This window comes from Rosa chinensis, chromosome 5, assembly GCF_002994745.2.
Source record: "Rosa chinensis cultivar Old Blush chromosome 5, RchiOBHm-V2, whole genome shotgun sequence".
NCBI lineage: Eukaryota > Viridiplantae > Streptophyta > Magnoliopsida > Rosales > Rosaceae > Rosa > Rosa chinensis.
Window position 1 is genome coordinate 3,394,460 of NC_037092.1, and position 18,080 is coordinate 3,412,539.

Sequence of the window (18,080 nt, forward strand, 5' to 3'; positions counted from 1 at the left end):
AGATAGTCTTTTAACCGCTATTTCCTTCCCTTCATGTAGCATACCCTACAGGTGATCCCAACATTAATCATTTTTTTCATGTATGTATTATGCACCTGTTCTAGTTCTATATCATTTGAGGGAAGAAAAAAATGATTACCTTATAAACTGGACCAAAGCCTCCTTGCCCGAGTTTGTTTGTGATGCTGAAATTCTTTGTAGCAATTGATATGGTATCAAATTCATAGATCAACAGCTCTGATAAATCATTCTTTCCTATATATTCTCAAAGAGCATATTCTGAAGTCTGAATCGTACCAGTCGATTCAAAATGCTGTGTTGTTGATTTGATCTGTCCTGATTCTGCAATATAATCATCAAACACTGAATCAAAGCCAACAACAAACACTTTGTAAACATGCTCCTATGTCCTATCCAAAGAAAAGGTCACTTTCTCATTCTCTTACCCTTTCGTTTAGCTTGCAACCTGTACCAAATGAACACTATGGAAACAAGATACTGATAGAAAAAGTAGCTGTAAGGCTGGAAATTAACTTCATTGGCTTTCCTTTACCTGAAAAAGAAATTTAGAATACATGCAAAACAAGCATGAGATAGAAAACATAAGATACTGTTAATTCGTTATGCAAGAAATAGTAGCAATCACCTAGTTCTGAACGTGCTAGGCAAATATAAAGATCTTCACCACGAGAGGAAAACTCCTGTATATCAAGAAGGTCTTTAGACCAGAGCAAACAACCTATTTTACTAACAAATGCATATGCCAAGCAAGAACAGTTATTTAGGCACCGTATCTTGCAATCGTCAGATGTGTTTTTAGCATCCAAAGCTGCCACAACAAATTCATGAGAATCTGGTACTTTTAACCTTTCCATCTCCCAAAAACCATCATCATTTTGTTTTCCTGTTGATGAGACTGCCTTGCTTGTGTCACTCTCACAAAACAATGTGGTTTGCCTTACACACCCTCCTGTCCAGTTTCCTTTGCCCCATTTCTCAGCTGACTTGAGTACAAACCCTTTTCAAACACTTGCATATTGGAGATTCAGAAGGGTTGCAAGTACCAAAAGGTCCACATGTTCCATAAAGGCTGCATGGATTTCGTGCCTCTGAGCCAAGTCTCCAGTTCTTGCCATCTGACACCATAAGCTTTGATACTCCTTCTGGAATCTGGAGAGATGTATAAATATTAGAGAGTGTCGAAAAAACTATATGAGAAATAAGTTGTTCCCTGTATCAAACTATCATCTAGACTAAATCCACTATTATACCGATCATCCATAATTGGTATGCCAATGAACTTTGATTTATCCCATGGCCCACTTCTCCAGTAGGGAATTGATCCATTAATCCAAATGAACAGCTGCGATGGTGTCTCTGCTGACAGTCCAACCAAGAATATCCCCATTGATGCATCCTTATTACTTCTCCAGGAAGTCAGGACATTCTTCGTACCAGATTTAGTATCAAATCCCTGCAGCTGAGTCGGTAGCAAGGTGTCACCAGGATGATCAAAGCTCTGCCATATTGATTGACCAGCTCCAATAACATGTTTGACAACAAAGTTTCCATCGTCTGAAAGAACTGCAGCAACTGAACTAGTATTAGATGATGAAACCTGAATCATAGTAACATTGGTAGACCACACAGTATTCTGCTGCCTATCTACAAGCTCAAGATTGCCATTGCTGCTAATTCTCAAACTAGCCAAGGTGTCGGTATCTGCAAGAGGCTCTTCTCTGTTGGCCAGCCAAACAACTTTGCGCGGAGATATATTCTTGTGCCATAATCCCACATACTGATTAGCAGAACCATTGGGACTGAAAAAACCCAATTCGAAAATACAGCCAGGGGAGACCAGGGATTGTCCATGTGCTAATGGTTGCGAAGCAGTTATGTTATAAATTTGAGAACAGTAATAATGAGATGGAAGCAAGATTAAGATGAATAAGAAGAACATGGAGCAATTTAAAATGCCAACGCTTTCGATTCCCATACCCATTTTCTTCCCCAATCCCATTAAGTTGTCAAAAACACAATGACAATAGTATATACTGCAACAAAGGATTGAAAGCTGTTGGTCATTTCTTAATCAGATGCTAGTTAACTTTTAAAAGCATGCATATTCATATTGGAGTGGGAACTCCATTAACGGATCGATAATAATTTAAATAATTTTACCCATCAAGGTACAGAAATCAGTCTAGATGAGCACCATGTTTCTACATTACAAAAATAATAAAGCATCATGTTTCCTACATAAAAATAAAAAAGCAATAGAAGAAAAGAAGCAGATGGCCCCTCTTATTACTATATTCTGATGAGGAATCAGGAATGTGAATTAGCCAATACTTCATCTACCAATTCCAATCCCTTGCCTTAATACCATGCCAGACGAAATCCATACACATTCACTTGAATGTTAGACTCTGCTGTATTTAGAATCATGTAATTACCTTCAGTTAAATATGTAAGAAACCACCACTCTTGAATACTCAAATTCACATAAAGATTTAGTGTCCACTTACATAAGCTAAAAAGCCTAGCCGGTATTCTTCTTCCTGCAAATAATATCCAATACCAAGACATCTGGAATTGGGAATGTAAAGAGCCAACATTCTTGTCTCAGCTTCTTATTCGTCGTCATCATCATCAGGAATTCACTTCTCACGTTTCACTTGGTTCAACTCCATGCCCATCAAGTTCAAGCAGCTGCCATCGCCCTCTGTTTTGTAAAGGGTACAGTTGGTGGGCTTCAGAATGTCTTTTTAGTGTCGGGTGTACAAAGCATAAGTTTGGGTGTACAAAGAAGTGCCCTTTAATGTTCCGAACTGCTATACTCAAGACTCAAGAAAAACTTCCACTTTCGTCTTTTCGCCTCCTCTCTCTGGTGGCGGGTCTCCTTACCCTTTCCTCTTCCTTCGATGGCGGCGGAAACTGACAGTGGCGGGGTTGTTTGGGTTTCGACCCATCCTTTCTTGGCGGCAGAAGGCCGCTTTGGTGTGGCTCAAGGGCTGGATCGGGATCATGGGCCTGCTGGTGGTGGGCTTACAGTTAGGGTTTGGACTCCTAGTCTACTTCAGAGTTCAGACTTTTCCTTGGTCTGCAATTACTCTTTTGGGCCCCTAGTTTTTTTTTTTTTTTTTTTTTTTTTTCATTGAACCTAGGTAGGGGTCGTCATGGGCCGGGTTAGGGTCGGCCCTATCCTAAATTTTTGAGCTTAGGGTCGGGCCTAGTCAAAGTCAACAAAATTTAGGATCAGGGCTTAAATATGCTAACCCTTACCCTCCCTAAAAGCCTGATCTATTAGGGCTGAAAGGACCGGGTCTGGCCGACCTTCCGAATAAGGCCAAATAGGGCCGAAAATGGCCTTACTTTGTTTAATAAAAAAAAACTTACATTATTTTTTTTTACTCAAAATGTGGCTCAATGGTTATATAGGTAATATAAGACATTGTTTTTAGTTGATCATATTTAATATGTGTGTGTGTGTAGGAATTAACTTATAACATTTATTAATATTAGTTAAAGTGGTTATATTCAATTAACTATCTCTCTAAATCTCATAATATTAATTGTTATGTAACAAAGAAAATAAAAACTAAAGAAAACAAAGCTTAAGAAATCAATTACAAAGAAAGAGATAAATTGCATATTATAGAAAAAAGAGAAACATGATTAAAAAATAGAAAATTATTAGGGCTTATCCAACGCACTGGCCTTGGCCCTAAAGGGCTCAAATGGGCCGGGCCGGGTTTCATTCTCATGGCCCATACCCTACCCTATTTTAAAAAGGGTCGGGTAGGGCTTCGGCCTTACGAGCAGAGCGGGTTTAGGGCCTAAGGGCCAAATGATGACCCCTAAACCTGGGAAGTCTTCTCTACGTAGGGTGCTTCTTTGGGAATAGGCCTCATCATTTAGCCCTTCAACTCTAACCTCGCCCGGCCCATAGGGCTGAAGCTCGACCCGGCCCTTGCATTAGGGCGGGCTGGCCCTGCCCTTTCTCAAATAGGGTAGGGTAAGGGTCATGCAAATGAAGCCTGGCCCGATTGAGCCCATAAGGGCCAAGCCCGGCCCGGCCCTAAAAGCCCTACCCGGCCCAACTCTAAAATTTATATATTATTTTTATTATTTTCTATTACATAGGCTTTGTTTTCTTTAATTTTTATTTTCTTTGTTACACAACAATTAATATTGGGAGATTTAGAGAAATAGTTAATTGAATATAATCACCTTAACTAAATTAATAAATGTTATAAGTTAATTTCTATATGTGTGTGTGTGTGTGTGTCTTGTATTAAATATGATCAACAAAAAACAATGAGTCTTGTGTTATCTATATAATCATTGAGTCACATTTTGAGGAAAAAAAAATTATATATATATATATATATTTTTTTTTTTGTTAAACAAAATCAGGCCCTATTCGGAAGGTCGGCCCGACCCAGCCCTTTCGGCCCTAGCGGATCAGGCTTTTTGGGCGGGTAAGGGTTAGCATATTTAAGCCCCGGCCTGATCCTAAGCCCTAAAATTTAGGGTAGGGCCGGCCCTAGCCCGGCCCATAATGACCCCTATTTGGGAACATGATTAATATTGGAGAAGACTTTTGACTGCATTCGAAGGCTTCTCTGTTCGAGTGAGTCATTTTGTAATGTTTCCTTCATTACATTTAATGGATTGACACCCCCTTTGATAAAAAAATAATAATAATAAAAAATAAAAATAAAAAACTTCCACTTTCTACTAATCAATATGTTTTATGGTATATATATATTTCAACCCAAGATTACAAAAGTAAAAGTTGCTGAAATAATTATGAGTACGACTTAACTAAATGATTGTGCAGTGGAGAAACTTTAGTAGTCGCTTGTCTCATTTATTATGTGTGGTAAACGATTTGCATGACCATCTCACCCAATACTTTTTCCATGTTGTGATCTAAAAAATGATATTTAAGTCCAAAATAAAATAAGGAGAAGAAAAGCCACAAAACATATACATCTTATACCGATTGAAAACATTGAATAATTAGCAACATTCGACACATTTTATTCTAATGATACTGCAATTCACCAATTCGCTATTGCCTATCGTCCTTCGATCACTGTTATGGTGGTTTCAGCATTACTAGAGCGAGTATCAACATCATGTGGTTGAAATTGAGAGACTGGGTTTTGGAAAGTGTAAGCAGGCTGCTTAGGTTTTGAAGAGGCATCTATCTCACTACTTAGTATGAAAACAACATCATGCATAGTTGGCCTATCTGCTGCATTGTCTTGTATACAAAGAAGCCCAATATGAATGCATCTCATCACCTGTGATGGTGAATATAAATCACCCAATACTTCATCTACTAACTCCAACCCCCTGCCTTCGTTCCATAATTGCCATACCTGATTCATATTATGTTTGAAAGAACTTTTCAGACTGTGCTTGGTATATGAGAGAAATTACCATAATTTAAAACTACGAACTTACATAGGATAGAAAGCCTAGCTGTTGGTCATGGATAAAGAAACTACTATTCTTCTTGCCACTAATAATTTCCAAGACCGAGACCCCAAAGCTGTAGACATCAGATTTTTCAGAAAATAACCCTCTCATGGCATACTCTGGAGACATATAACCACTGCACGTACAGTAAAGTTATTAGTATATATGCAACTCACAAAACTTGCTTTTTTTTCTTCTATCACAAAATAAGATGCCCGCAAGATTGTATTTTGAAGGCTCTGCAGTACGGAGTCGATCAAGATTGCAATACTGTAACTAGAAGGGCTATCCCGGACCAATAAACCACTCAACATATTAATTAATTTGTGTAATACCATGTATGAGAATAGGAAAGATCAGAAATAATTTCTTACATTGTTCCCACAACCCTCCGAGTATTTTCTAGATTCTGAGTAGCTTCAATTATACGTGCCAACCCAAAATCTGAAATTTTTGGGATCATTTTGTCATCCAAGAGAATGTTGCTGACTTTCAAATCTCTATGTACCACCTTCAAACAGGAATCATGATGAAGATAAAGAAGCCCTCTAGCAACACCTTGGATAATGCTAAAGCGTGTAGCCCAATCAAGCACTTTTTTTCTCGTTTGATCTAATCAGATTATCAATATAAACCATTAGAATTAATGTACTTGGTAATGTTAATCACAAATCTCATGCATTGTACAATTGAAATGAAGACAATCACAATTCTCATGAATTACTTTTTCTAACTCCACGACATAATGAGGCTTCATTGAAAACTTATTTCGAGCCAAAGAGCTTCAGAATTGACCTATACTAATGAAAGAACAAGATTGCTAAATAAAAGAAACTGCAGCAAAACATATATAAAGTGCAAGTGAGACTAACCGCACAACAAAGTATCGAGGCTTTTGTTTGCCATGAATTCATAAATCAGTAACTTCTCCTCATCTTTAATGCAGCAACCCAAGAGCCTAACAAGATTTTTGTGCTGAAGATTGGAAATGAACGACATCTCATTCTTGAATTCTTGAATACCTTGACCTGAGCCGCTAGATAGTCTTTTTACCGCAATTTCCTTCCCTTCTTGTAGCATACCCTACAGAAGTACCAGAAATTAATCACATCCAAGTGTGAATTTTGGACCTTTGATCCATATGAAAAAATAACAAAAAAAGTTACCTTATAAACTGGACCAAAGCCTCCTTGCCCGAGTTTGTTTGTGATGTTGAAATTGTTTGTAGCAGTCGATATGGTATCAAAATCATAGATCAAACGCTCTGATAGATCAGATTGTCCTATATATTCTCGAAGAGCATCTCTTGAAGAAAGAATCGTATCCGTTAATTCCATATGTTTTCCTGATTTTGCAATTATAATCATCAAACACTGAGTTAGAACAAAACAACAAACATGTACATGTTGTGGATATAAACCAATAAATTAGTTAAATCTCATTGTCTTAACCTTTTTGGTCAGCTCCAAGCCTATGCCAACCATACACTATGGCCCCCAGGATAGTGATAGAACAAATAGCTGTAAGGGTGGCAATTAACTTTATTGGTTTACCTTCATCTGCAGAAAGTTCACAAGATAAAAACAAGCATGAGACATCACAGAAAATAAAACACGATGCTAATTAGACAGAGTTTTGCGAGACATGTAATCCTTTACCTCGTTCTGCTTCTGCTAGGCGAATATAGAGATCTTCTCCGCCAAACGAAAATTTCTGTATGTCAATAAGCTCTTTGGACCAGACCAAACACCCTATTTTATTTACAAATGCATAAGCCAGGCAAGAACAATTGCTTAGGCACTGCTTCTCGCAGGCACCATGCTCGTTGTCAACATCTAAAGATGTAACAACAAATTCATGAGAATCTGGTACTTTCAACATAGTCATCTTCTTAAACCAATCATCATCTTCTTTAGCTCTCAATGAGACTGACTTGATTGTGTCACTTTGACAAGACAATTTGTTTCGCCTCACACAACCTCCTGTCCAGGTTCCTTTGCTCCATTCCTCATCTGACTTTGGTACAAACCCTTTCAAACACCTACATATTGGAGATTCAAAAGCTTTGCAAACACCAAAAGGTCCGCATGCTCCATAATTGTCGCAGGGATTAGTTCGTGCACTGAAGTTTGGATACCAGTTCTTGCCACTTTCTGACAGCATAAGCTTTGATCTTCCTTCTGAAGAGATGTCTAAATATGCGAGAGTACTGTCAGAAAAACTATAAGAGAAGTACTTTGCTGTTAAATTCTCATATAGACTAAATCCACTTCCATATCGATCATCCATATCTGGTATGCCAATGAACTTTGATCTATCCCAAGGCCCACTCCTCCAATAGGGAATTGATCCATTGATCCAAATGAACACTTGTGATGGTGTCTCAGGTGTCAGTCCTACCGAATACTTCCCAGTTGATGGATCACTTTCACTTTTCCAGGAAGTCATGACATTCTTTCTTCCAGATTTGCTATCAAAGCCCAGCAGCTGGTCTTTTAGGATTGTGTCAGCAGGGTAATCAAAACTCTCCCACAATTGATAGCCACTATATTCGACAACGAAGTTTCCATTGTCTAAAAGAGATGCAATGACTGAACTAGTAGTAGATGATGGTACCTGAAAAGTAGTATTGGTTGACCAGACAGATATCTTCTTCCCATCTACAAGCTCCAGATTCCCATTCGTGCCAACTCTCAAAGTAGCCAAGCTGTCTGCAACTGCAAGAGGATTTTCTCTGTTGGCCACCCACACTATTTTACGCGGAAGTACATTCTTGTGCCATAACCCCACATACTTTTTAGCAGAACCATTAGGACTGAAGAAACCCAATTCGAAAATGCGGCCAGAGGAGACAAGAGTCTGTCCATGTGCCAATGGTTGGGAAGGAGTTATTGTTAAAACAACTAATGCACATTGGAGTTCTCTAAATCTTTCTCTAACTATCTAGATTAGTCTAGAACTTGTTCAAGTACTGGGTCTAGATTAATCCATAATGATCATGTAATCAAATGTCTAGAGAGTTCTAGTGTTGCTCACTAATGTGTGGTTATTAATTAACCACATGAGGAAAGTCGGTTGACTTGGCCTATATATATATATGTACTAAGCTTTGTGCAATTAAGAATGAATCATCAATTATCAAAACTCCTCTGTTTTACATTCATACACCTCCTCTGTTTCTAACTCTTTAGCACCTCCTCTACTTCTAGTCCTAGCTCACCTAGCTCCTAAACATCTTTTTCTAAACACATTGTCCTAGCCCACTACTACTACAGCTTCCGCACCAAATTCCAACAGTGGTATCAAGGCCACAAATTCTAACAGTGGTATCAGAGCTTTCTTCGATCAAATTTGGGGCGTTGATTTGTGTCTTCCACCATGTCTACCTCCACCTCCAACCAAACATCAATTCCTCTTCCCATCTTCAAGGGAGAAAACTATGATTTTTGGAGTATCAAGATGAGAACCTTCTTTATGTCTCAAGATCTCTGGGACATAGTAGAGAAAGGATTCTCGACTCCAGAAAATCCGACGGTGGAGCAATTGAGGCAAGAAAAGAAAGAAAAATTAAGAGATGCTAGTGCTCTCTTTGCCATTCAACAAGCAGTGGACGATACAAATTTTTCAAGAATCATGGGAGCTACCACATCAAAAGAAGCTTGGGATCTACTAAAGGAGGAGTTTCAAGGGACGGCAAAGGTACGTTCTGTTAAACTACAAACAATGAGGAGAGAGTTAGAAAATTTGAAAATGAAAGATTCTGAGATCGTAAAAGATTACTATTCCCGGTTAAAGGAAATAGTAAATCAATTAAGAGCCTATGGTGAAAATATTAGTGAGACTAGAGTAGTTGAAAAAATACTCATTAGCCTCACTGAAAAATATGAACCAATAGTAACTGCCATCGAACATTCGAAAGACATATCGAATCTTTCGGTGACAGAACTAATAGGCTCTTTAGAAGCTTATGAAAAAAGATTGAGTAGTCGGAATGAAAGTCCTATAGAAAGTGCATTCCGATCTAAACTCAATATTCGATCTCAGAAAAATGAAAAAGAAAAAAAGTTTGAAGAATTTTCTAGAGGAGGAGATAGACCCAAATATTGGGCAAATAAAAAAGATATAAAGGAGAAAAGAAATTATTCTCCATGTGGAATCTGCCACAAAAATAATCATCAAGAAAAAGATTGTTGGTTTCGGGGAAAACCAAAATGTCGAAACTGCAACAAATTTGGTCATATTGAGGAAAATTGTTTCCTCAAGAAAAATCACCGAGCAGATTTTTCAGAAGAAAATGAGCAAGATGAGCAGCTCTTCTATGCATGTCACTCGGCGATTGAAGAGAGAAATAGGAAGTGGTACGTGGATAGCGGCTGCAGCAATCATATGTCTGGAGACAAAACCATTTTCTCCAAACTTGATACTTCACAAAAGTCTCAAGTGAAACTAGGAAATGGAGAAATGGTGAAAACTAAAGGCAAAGGTACGATTTCCATCCCGACTAATTTAGGAACTAAAAAGATTAATGATGTTCTATTAGTTCCTATCTTGGAGCATAATCTCCTAAGTGTCGGACAAATGATGGAAAATGGTTATGCTATATTATTTCATGGAGACTTCTGCAAAATATTTGACAAGAAAAGAAGGTTGATATTCAAAATAAGGATGAAAAATAGAAATTTCCCCATCCAATGGCAACAAATGGCCATGAAAGCAGAAGTCAAGAAGAAAAATATTTGCCTAGTGAAAAAGCAGCCGAGGACTCTACCACGTCAAGCAAATAAAGAAAGGAGTTCAAATCCTCCACAACCAAAAAGTTGTGAAGTTGCGATGAAGAAGAAAGCCAGAGAAAGGCTATGGAAGAAGAAAGCTGAAGGAAGGCCATGGAAAAAGAAAACAAGAGTGAGAACACCTTCGCCAAGGCACTTCCAAGATCAAGACTTGAATTACTACGAGATTGCTCGGAATATCATCAATGTGCATTAAGGAGGAGTGTTAAAACAACTAATGCACATTGGAGTTCTCTAAATCTTTCTCTAACTATCTAGATTAGTCTAGAACTTGTTCAAGTACTGGGTCTAGATTAATCCATAATGATCATGTAATCAAATGTCTAGAGAGTTCTAGTGTTGCTCACTAATGTGTGGTTATTAATTAACCACATGAGGAAAGTCGGTTGACTTGGCCTATATATATATATGTACTAAGCTTTGTGCAATTAAGAATGAATCATCAATTATCAAAACTCCTCTGTTTTACATTCATACACCTCCTCTGTTTCTAACTCTTTAGCACCTCCTCTACTTCTAGTCCTAGCTCACCTAGCTCCTAAACATCTTTTTCTAAACACATTGTCCTAGCCCACTACTACTACAGCTTCCGCACCAAATTCCAACAGTGGTATCAAGGCCACAAATTCTAACAGTTATGTTATAAACTTGCTGAGAACAATGATAATGTGGTGGAAGTAAGATTAAGATGAATAAGAAGAACATGGAAAGATTTAAGCAGCTAACACTTCCAGATTCAATATCCATTTGATATGTTTCCCATGAAAACAATGACAGTTTATATGCTGCTGGTTATGGACCCGAACTACTTAATTTGTGAATTCATATTGAAGCTGGTTAGACTTTGAAAAACTTGGAAGACGTTATGGTGGAGCGCGCGGAAGAAGGATGGAAACTTCCTGATTGGCTCATAAATTTGCCACTTGTTAGCTTATTAACTACTTTGTTTTGAATATTAATTGCTACCTGTAACAATTTCCTGGAAAGATTTCTAGCCAGAAAAGTTTTGCAGGGCTGCACGGTTCCGGTTTTTTCTGGGTACTTGTAATTGCTCTCTTTGACAAAAATTTGTACAGTAGGCTCGTTTGGGTTTGCTTCACATTTAACTCGTTTATTTCTTCAGTATGCTTTTAACTCGTGTATGCCGTCTTCTTCAACATTCTGTGAAACACATGGAAATGGAGCGGCAGCAGCATTCACGTACAACAAATTTTGTTTCTATTTTTTTATTTAGTCGTAGAAAAATTTAGCTATACTGATCAATAAATGTGGTAGCATTACAAGAGAATCTATCATGTAGTGGCTCGATAAAAAAAATTCTCACACATAACACTACTGTCACTAAATTAGCATATGCATGATGCACACAAATACAAACAAAACTATACAGACTAAAAATAAAAATAACGTCAAACCCCGTACTTAAATTTAACCATGAGGGACCAAAAAAAATAGGACTAGAATTTAGTCTCTCTCAAAGTCGGCCTGAACCCGAACTCCAACCCAGCCTGCACCTGAGGCCCAACCACACCCATGTCGGAGACGTCATAGACCGAGCACTACTGCAAACAGCCACTCATGACCAGTCACAAGCCGCCACATAAGCTCTGATGCAAAAATCTATCTAAAACCATTGCGGGCAGCCGGGCACCACTGGGACACTACCTCCATCAAACCAATGAATGATTGTCATGAGATTGTTAACTTTCACCGTACCTGTTCAGTTTTTTTTTTTTTTTGAAATAGGACCAGTACGGCTGTCCTCAAGTTTTGATCATTAATGAAACCTCAGAATACATGGGGGGACATGATACCTGAACTCCAAATTACAAGAAGCATAAAGATAACATCATGAGATAATAATGAGAGTCTCAACTAAGAATATGTATTTTATCATGCACCAATTAGCGAAGAGTGCATCATTGACTACTCCATTCGCTTCACAAAGGTGGTGACATACCGGAAAGATATCGTTCACGCGGAGCCATAATTTACTATTACTATCAGCTTTCCCACTATGTTGCCACCTGAAAACAAGTCCGGTGACACTTTGTTTCATCCTGCCACTGAGAGGTTGCGACCATTTGATGAAGCAAATAACTCGCAGCCTAACCAGAGCAGACAAGGCACACAAGGTGTGCAGTCCGGGACAGAGCCCACGTCGCCCTACCAAGTGATAGGGACTTATTTCTAGCATTAAGCCACATCTAATTAAAAATAAATAGCAATAAAACAATAAGAGAAAAACATTCTAGGCCCAGAGCCGAAGCCTAAGCCCACAAACAAACATGTCCAAGCCCAAGCACCAGAGGGCTGGAGGCACGACGCCAACCCCATACCTGCACCACCCATACTTTCCGGCCACCGGCAACCCCGTCGCCACCACCAGCTTGACGCCGCATGATTGTGATCCACCCAGTATACTAGAAAGAGGCACCTCTCCTCCCCAGATCAAACCGCCTAGAGCAAATCAGATCCCACAGATCCGATCAAAGAACCGTCGAACCCAACGCTGCCGTCACGAAGACATCACATCCAGGCAGCCTGCGATCTTGCAGCACCAACTCCAACCAACCCCCAGGCCTATCGCGCTTCAATCTCGATTCAATCGACACCATCCCCGACTCAAACCCATCAAATCCACCAACCGTCCTGGGCAGTACCGCAGCACTGGCTTCGACTGGACCTCTCTACTATGACACCAGGTCCCCTCGAGCTCGTCCAATGACAACGCCGCCAAGGCATGCCATCAGACACGGCATAAGTTTCGCAACACGGCTAGGTTTTCCCCCGCTTTTTGTGGAGCTCACTTATCTTTTTGGATATTTTCTATACCATATAGCTGTTGTTTCAGTTGTTTGATGTAATTGAATGAGTAAACGATTTTTGTTTACAATGAATTTTTGCAAAGATGATCTATAAATGTTGATTTAACTTTTGAACAGTTAAATTATAGATTTAGATTGCTGACTGTAAGTAAATAAAAGATAATTTGAATGCTCACATACATACTGATTCAAATGCAAGTATTTTCTTAAATAATTTTTTTAATTATTATTATTATTTTTTTTATAAATCTTAGCACACCCCACCCTTACATATGCTAGTGAGAATCGAACTTATAATTTTTACAAAATATGATTCAACAAGAGTTGAAGGTTGAACTGGATCAAGACAACCTCCATGCGCCACCTTTGTTTGCCGTATTGATTGACAAACTAAATGCGGATCTAAAAAATTATAGCATTTGGGAACATAAATTGATTATATGGTGAGAGGACCTTTTTTGTTTTGTTTTGAGGCACCACCAGGAAAATGCCTACACTATGGCTAAGCTCCTACAGCATTGCAATGCTAAACTTATTTAGCCTAAACGGAAAATGAAAACCTAGCAAATAGATATTCTAGAACTTACTGCACGCTTATTCACGCTTATTCAAAGCGACTACAACAATAAAACATAAATAATCAATTAATGCATCACTTCACATAGAACTCAAGAAGACTGGGACCATGCAATGATGCAATGGTAAGAGGAATTTCTTTGCCAAAAAGTATTAGGTGTTGCTAATGTAAGACTGTCACGATGAGGTGCAGATTTTTGTGGAATTACTTTATGTGAGATAGAGTTAAATGCAAGAAGCCTTCTTGATCGAGGTAGCTACGGAAAAGAAGTCAAGGAACATTTCAATACAAACTGTAAAAGTATTCAATGGAGGTCCAGGTTGGTGTCTATATATTTTGGGGAAAACATTCATATACTACATAGCCCAAGAGAATGGGGTTATTTACTATATATCACTTATCGCCCTTCAATCACTGTAATGCTAGCTTCATTTTTGGAGGAATCAATATTTTCATATTGTGGTTTAGGATAAGAAACTGAATTCGGGATAGTGAACAAAGGCTCCTTAGGTTGTGGACCATCAATTTCACTACTTAGCATCAACGCTATATCTGTCATGGTAGGCCTATCCGTAGCATTGTCTTGTACACAAAGAAGCCCAATATGCACACATTTCATTACTTCTGATGAGGAATATGAATCACCCAGTATTTCATCTACTAACTCCAATCCTCTGTCTTCCTTCCACAACTTCCATGCCTGATCCAAAAAAAATAAAAAAATCATATTTGTTGCGAATAATTATAATTATTTATGGTTTAAGAAAAATGAAAGAGATTTCTAATAATTCAAAATAAGATTATAAAGAATATGAACTTACATAGGCTAGAAAGCCTAGCTGTTGGTCATATAAATAAAAGCTGGCAGTCTTCTTGCTGCTAACAATTTCCAATACCAAAACTCCAAAACTGTAGACATCAGATTTTTCGGAAAATATTCCACCCATGGCATACTCTGGAGATATATAGCCACTGCAAAGAAAACTGATCAGTATGTAAAAGAGAAACTTGATTTTTTGGGTTTCTGGCTTTAAGAAAAATGCCATGCAACTAATCTGCAAGTAAGTTTTGACCAAGCAGGTCAATCAACCATTTAGTAAACATTATTTTTCTTGATAAAATGTCCGAGATATAATAGGAAAGAAATGATTCTTACCGTGTTCCCACCACCCTCTGAGTATTTTCTAGAATTTGTGTTCCTTCAACTATGCGTGCCAATCCAAAATCTGAAATTTTAGGATTCATTTTCTCATCCAAGAGAATATTGCTGACTTTCAGATCTCTGTGTATTATCTTCAAATAGGAATCATGATGGAGATAAAGAAGCCCTCTAGCTACACCCTGAACAATATTAAAACGTGTAGCCCAATCAAGCACTGCTCTCTTCGTCGGATCTAATCAAATAATCAGTAACGTTAATCATAATATTGACCATCACGAGATTTAAAATTGATGAAATCAGTACATTCCTAGCCTTTATTCTCTAATGAATAGGCACGGTTCCAGTATAATATGTAGATGAAATGTAGTGAGAAATGAACTTAACAAACAAACAAATGTTGTACAGATAAGTTCTAATATGTAATGAGTTTCTCATTTATTTTTGTGATTGAGAAACAAAATCAATTGCGAATTCCTTACATATATTGCGATGTTTTTCCTTAACCAAAACAATGATCCTTTTGTATGTCGATGGGTAAACAAGTGAATGATAGATTATTTGGTCCATGGTACGTAGTTTAGTTAATGTGAATTGAGTCATAGCTTTATATTAGAAATTTACATTTTACAAAGATCTAGTTCAGCTATACAAAATTATATTTAAAAAGAAGACGGGTAAAACATAGTTACTGCAGCCAAATATAAAAGCACTGAACTCACCAAATAGAAAAGTATCCAAGCTTTTGTTCGGCATGAACTCGTAAATAAGTAACTTCTCATCCTCCTTAACACAACAACCCATGATCCTAACAAGATTTTTGTGTTGAAGCTCAGAGATCAATAGCATCTCATTCTTGAACTCCTCAACACCTTGTCCTGAGCTACTAGATAGTCTTTTTACTGCTATTTCCTTCCCTTCCGGTAGCATTCCCTACATGAGTTCCACAAAACAATAATTCTATTAATTCCTATATCTTGTACCTGTTGAAGTGCTGTATATGTTTTTCTTAGGCAAGAAGATATATACCTTATAAACTGGGCCAAAGCCTCCTTGCCCGAGTTTGTTTTTTATGTTGAAGCTGTCTGTGGCGATTAGTATGCTATCAAAATCATATATCTTTAGCTCTGAGGAATCATGTTTTCCTATATATTCTAGAAGACCTTCTCTAGACCATTTCATTTTCTTACCCTTTTGGTTGGCACGCAATCTGTATAAACCAAAAACTATAGCAGCCAACAAACTCATAAAACCAATAGCTGTGAGGCTGGCAATTAACTTTATTGGCTTTGCTTCAACTGAAAAAGAAAAAAAAACTTATAGTTATATATATCATCATACAAAGTTACATACACAAGCATTAGACATAAAGAAAAGATCAATATTGCTATACGAGTTGTGAAAGAGCTCATTTACCTAGTTCAGATTGTGCTAGGCGAATATATAGATCTTCTCCTTCAGAGGGAAACACCTGTATATCAATAAGGTAATTGAACCAGCGCAAGCACCCTATAGTATTAACATATGCATAGGCTAAGCAAGAACAATTTTTCAGGCACACCATCTTGCAGTCTTCAAATGTGTCTGCATCGCCCAAAGAAGAAATATATACATGATGATCTGGTACTTTGGACCTTGCCATCTTCAAAAACCCATCATCTTGTTTTCCTGTAGTTGACACTGAGATATTTGTTTGTCTCTCACAAAACAATTTGGTTTGCCTCACACACCCTCCAGTCCAGTTCCCTTTGTTCCATTCGTCGTGCAATTTGGGTACAAACCCTTTCAAACACTTGCAGATTGGAGACTCAGAAGCTTTGCAAACCCCAAAAGGTCCACATGTTCCATAAATGTCACATGCATTATTTGAAATCTTCAAGACAGCACTCCAGTTCTTGCCATTTTCTGAATACATAAGCCTTACTGAACCATCTGAAGACATCTCTGTATATCCAGTAATGTTGTCGACTAAATTATAGTAAGACAAATACTTCGTTCCTTGCTTCACATCATCCTCTAGAGTATATCCACTTAGATACTGCCACTGGGAATCCTTGTCCACTACCCCAATGAACTTTGATTTATCCCATGGTCCACTTCTGTAGTGAGGAGTTGATCCATTGTTAATCCAAACAAACACTTGTGATGGTGTCTCTGCTGAAAGTCCAGACGAGAATATACCCATTGATGGATCATTATCACTTTTCCAGTTAGTGAGGACATACCTCTTTCCGGATTTACTATCGAATCCTAGCCGCTGGCGAGGTAGCATAGTGTCACAAGGATAATCAAAGCTCTGCCATATAAACTCATCAGCTCCCATATCATCTTTGACGACAAAGTTTCCAGTGTCTAGAAGAACTGCAACAGCTGAAGTACTATTAGATGATGATACTTCAATGGTTGACCAGACAGAGTTCTGTTTCCCATCTACAAGCTCCAGATTCCCATTGCTGCTAATTCTCAGATTAGCCGATGTGTCTGCACTTGAAAGAGGCTTTTCTCTGTTGGCTAGCCACACAAATTTCCGGGGATATATATTGTTGTGCCATAACCCCAGATACCTATTAGTGGAATTACTCAAACTGAAGAAGCCCAATTCATAAATGCGGCCAGGGGAGACTAGAGTTTGTCCTAGTGCTAATGGTTTTGAAGGAGTTATGTTATAAAGCTGAGCACTATACTGGGAGGGAAGCAAACTGAAGATGAACAGGAAGAACAACAAAACAATGCCCATTTGTTTAATTGTTTACCAGGAAAAAAAACTCTGAATTATATAGTTTTTTGAAAAATAGCTCTGATATTGAAAGAAGTGAAGCACCTAGGCCACACAGAACTGCAGTCGATGAAAGTTCTATGATAGGTCTGCCAATAGTTCAAAAGTCATGGCAGACAAATTTGACATAACTAGCTTTAGGCTCCTTGGAGATTTTTGACTCGAAAACATTGGGGTCCAAGACTTGGTGGTAACTTCTCCGCCACAAAAAAAAAAAAAAAAAAAAGAAAAGAAAAGAAAAAGAAATTGAAGCCAGGCCAGCCATACCGACATCAGGCAACATCCCCATCAAAATGAAAGCTAGCTTGTGTATTTAGTTAAACTAGCGTCTTCGTTATCCAGGTCACTCGACAGGTCAGTTTCCTGACCCAGAGCAACTGGTATCCAGCGTGGAGGAGGTAGCGCGTGTTGGGCTTCGCTTGTCGCTTGGTGTGGAGGAGAGCAGCGGGCGTTGAAC

The 18,080-nt window shown here is 38.3% G+C and overlaps 3 protein-coding genes across 4 annotated transcripts; all 3 read right to left on the reverse strand.

The window, feature by feature from the left end:
• Positions 1 to 1,176: 1,176 nt before the first annotated feature.
• On the reverse strand, positions 1,177 to 2,519 carry LOC112166062 (G-type lectin S-receptor-like serine/threonine-protein kinase At1g11280). Its single transcript, XM_024302821.2, has one exon. The coding sequence runs from the start codon at positions 2,018 to 2,020 to the stop codon at positions 1,190 to 1,192; it is 831 nt and encodes a 276-aa protein (XP_024158589.2). The 5' UTR covers positions 2,021 to 2,519; the 3' UTR covers positions 1,177 to 1,189.
• A 2,319-nt stretch (positions 2,520 to 4,838) lies between these two features.
• LOC121049376 (G-type lectin S-receptor-like serine/threonine-protein kinase At1g61500) lies at positions 4,839 to 8,353 on the reverse strand. The gene is made up of 7 exons (XM_040506313.1): positions 7,152 to 8,353; positions 6,945 to 7,052; positions 6,660 to 6,838; positions 6,366 to 6,576; positions 5,868 to 6,105; positions 5,479 to 5,629; positions 4,839 to 5,393 (listed from the first exon to the last, which is right to left on the reverse strand). The coding sequence occupies exons 1-7, from the start codon at positions 7,939 to 7,941 to the stop codon at positions 5,088 to 5,090; spliced, it is 1,983 nt and encodes a 660-aa protein (XP_040362247.1). The 5' UTR covers positions 7,942 to 8,353; the 3' UTR covers positions 4,839 to 5,087.
• Positions 8,354 to 13,989: 5,636 nt separating this feature from the next.
• On the reverse strand, positions 13,990 to 17,837 carry LOC121048748 (G-type lectin S-receptor-like serine/threonine-protein kinase SD1-29). Of its 2 annotated transcripts, XM_040506305.1 has the most exons (7): positions 16,264 to 17,837; positions 16,038 to 16,145; positions 15,877 to 15,932; positions 15,570 to 15,780; positions 14,845 to 15,082; positions 14,510 to 14,660; positions 13,990 to 14,388 (listed from the first exon to the last, which is right to left on the reverse strand). In XM_040506305.1, the coding sequence occupies exons 1-7, from the start codon at positions 17,582 to 17,584 to the stop codon at positions 14,086 to 14,088; spliced, it is 2,388 nt and encodes a 795-aa protein (XP_040362239.1). In that variant the 5' UTR covers positions 17,585 to 17,837; the 3' UTR covers positions 13,990 to 14,085. The 2 variants fall into 2 exon arrangements, with proteins under 2 accessions (XP_040362239.1, XP_040362237.1); XM_040506303.1 differs by having other exon boundaries at positions 15,877 to 16,145; positions 16,264 to 17,835.
• Between the last annotated feature and the right edge of the window lie 243 nt (positions 17,838 to 18,080).

What these genes read in the sequence shown, in the direction of transcription:
- LOC112166062 (XM_024302821.2), bottom strand. Translation starts at nt 2,020, where the DNA reads ATGGGATTGGGGAAGAAAATGGGTATGGGAATCGAAAGCGTTGGCATT.
- LOC121049376 (XM_040506313.1), bottom strand. Translation starts at nt 7,941, where the DNA reads ATGACTTCCTGGAAAAGTGAAAGTGATCCATCAACTGGGAAGTATTCG. An exon ending in GCTTTGGTCCAGTTTATAAG is followed by an intron (nt 6,577 to 6,659) that starts GTAACTTTTTTT and finishes GTACTTCTGTAG; the next exon opens with GGTATGCTACAAGAAGGGAA. An exon ending in CGGAGGGTTGTGGGAACAAT is followed by an intron (nt 5,630 to 5,867) that starts GTAAGAAATTAT and finishes CTGTACGTGCAG; the next exon opens with TGGTTATATGTCTCCAGAGT.
- LOC121048748 (XM_040506303.1), bottom strand. Translation starts at nt 17,584, where the DNA reads ATGGGCATTGTTTTGTTGTTCTTCCTGTTCATCTTCAGTTTGCTTCCC. An exon ending in GCTTTGGCCCAGTTTATAAG is followed by an intron (nt 15,781 to 15,876) that starts GTATATATCTTC and finishes GAACTCATGTAG; the next exon opens with GGAATGCTACCGGAAGGGAA. An exon ending in CTTGGATACTTTTCTATTTG is followed by an intron (nt 15,083 to 15,569) that starts GTGAGTTCAGTG and finishes TTATTTGATTAG; the next exon opens with ATCCGACGAAGAGAGCAGTG.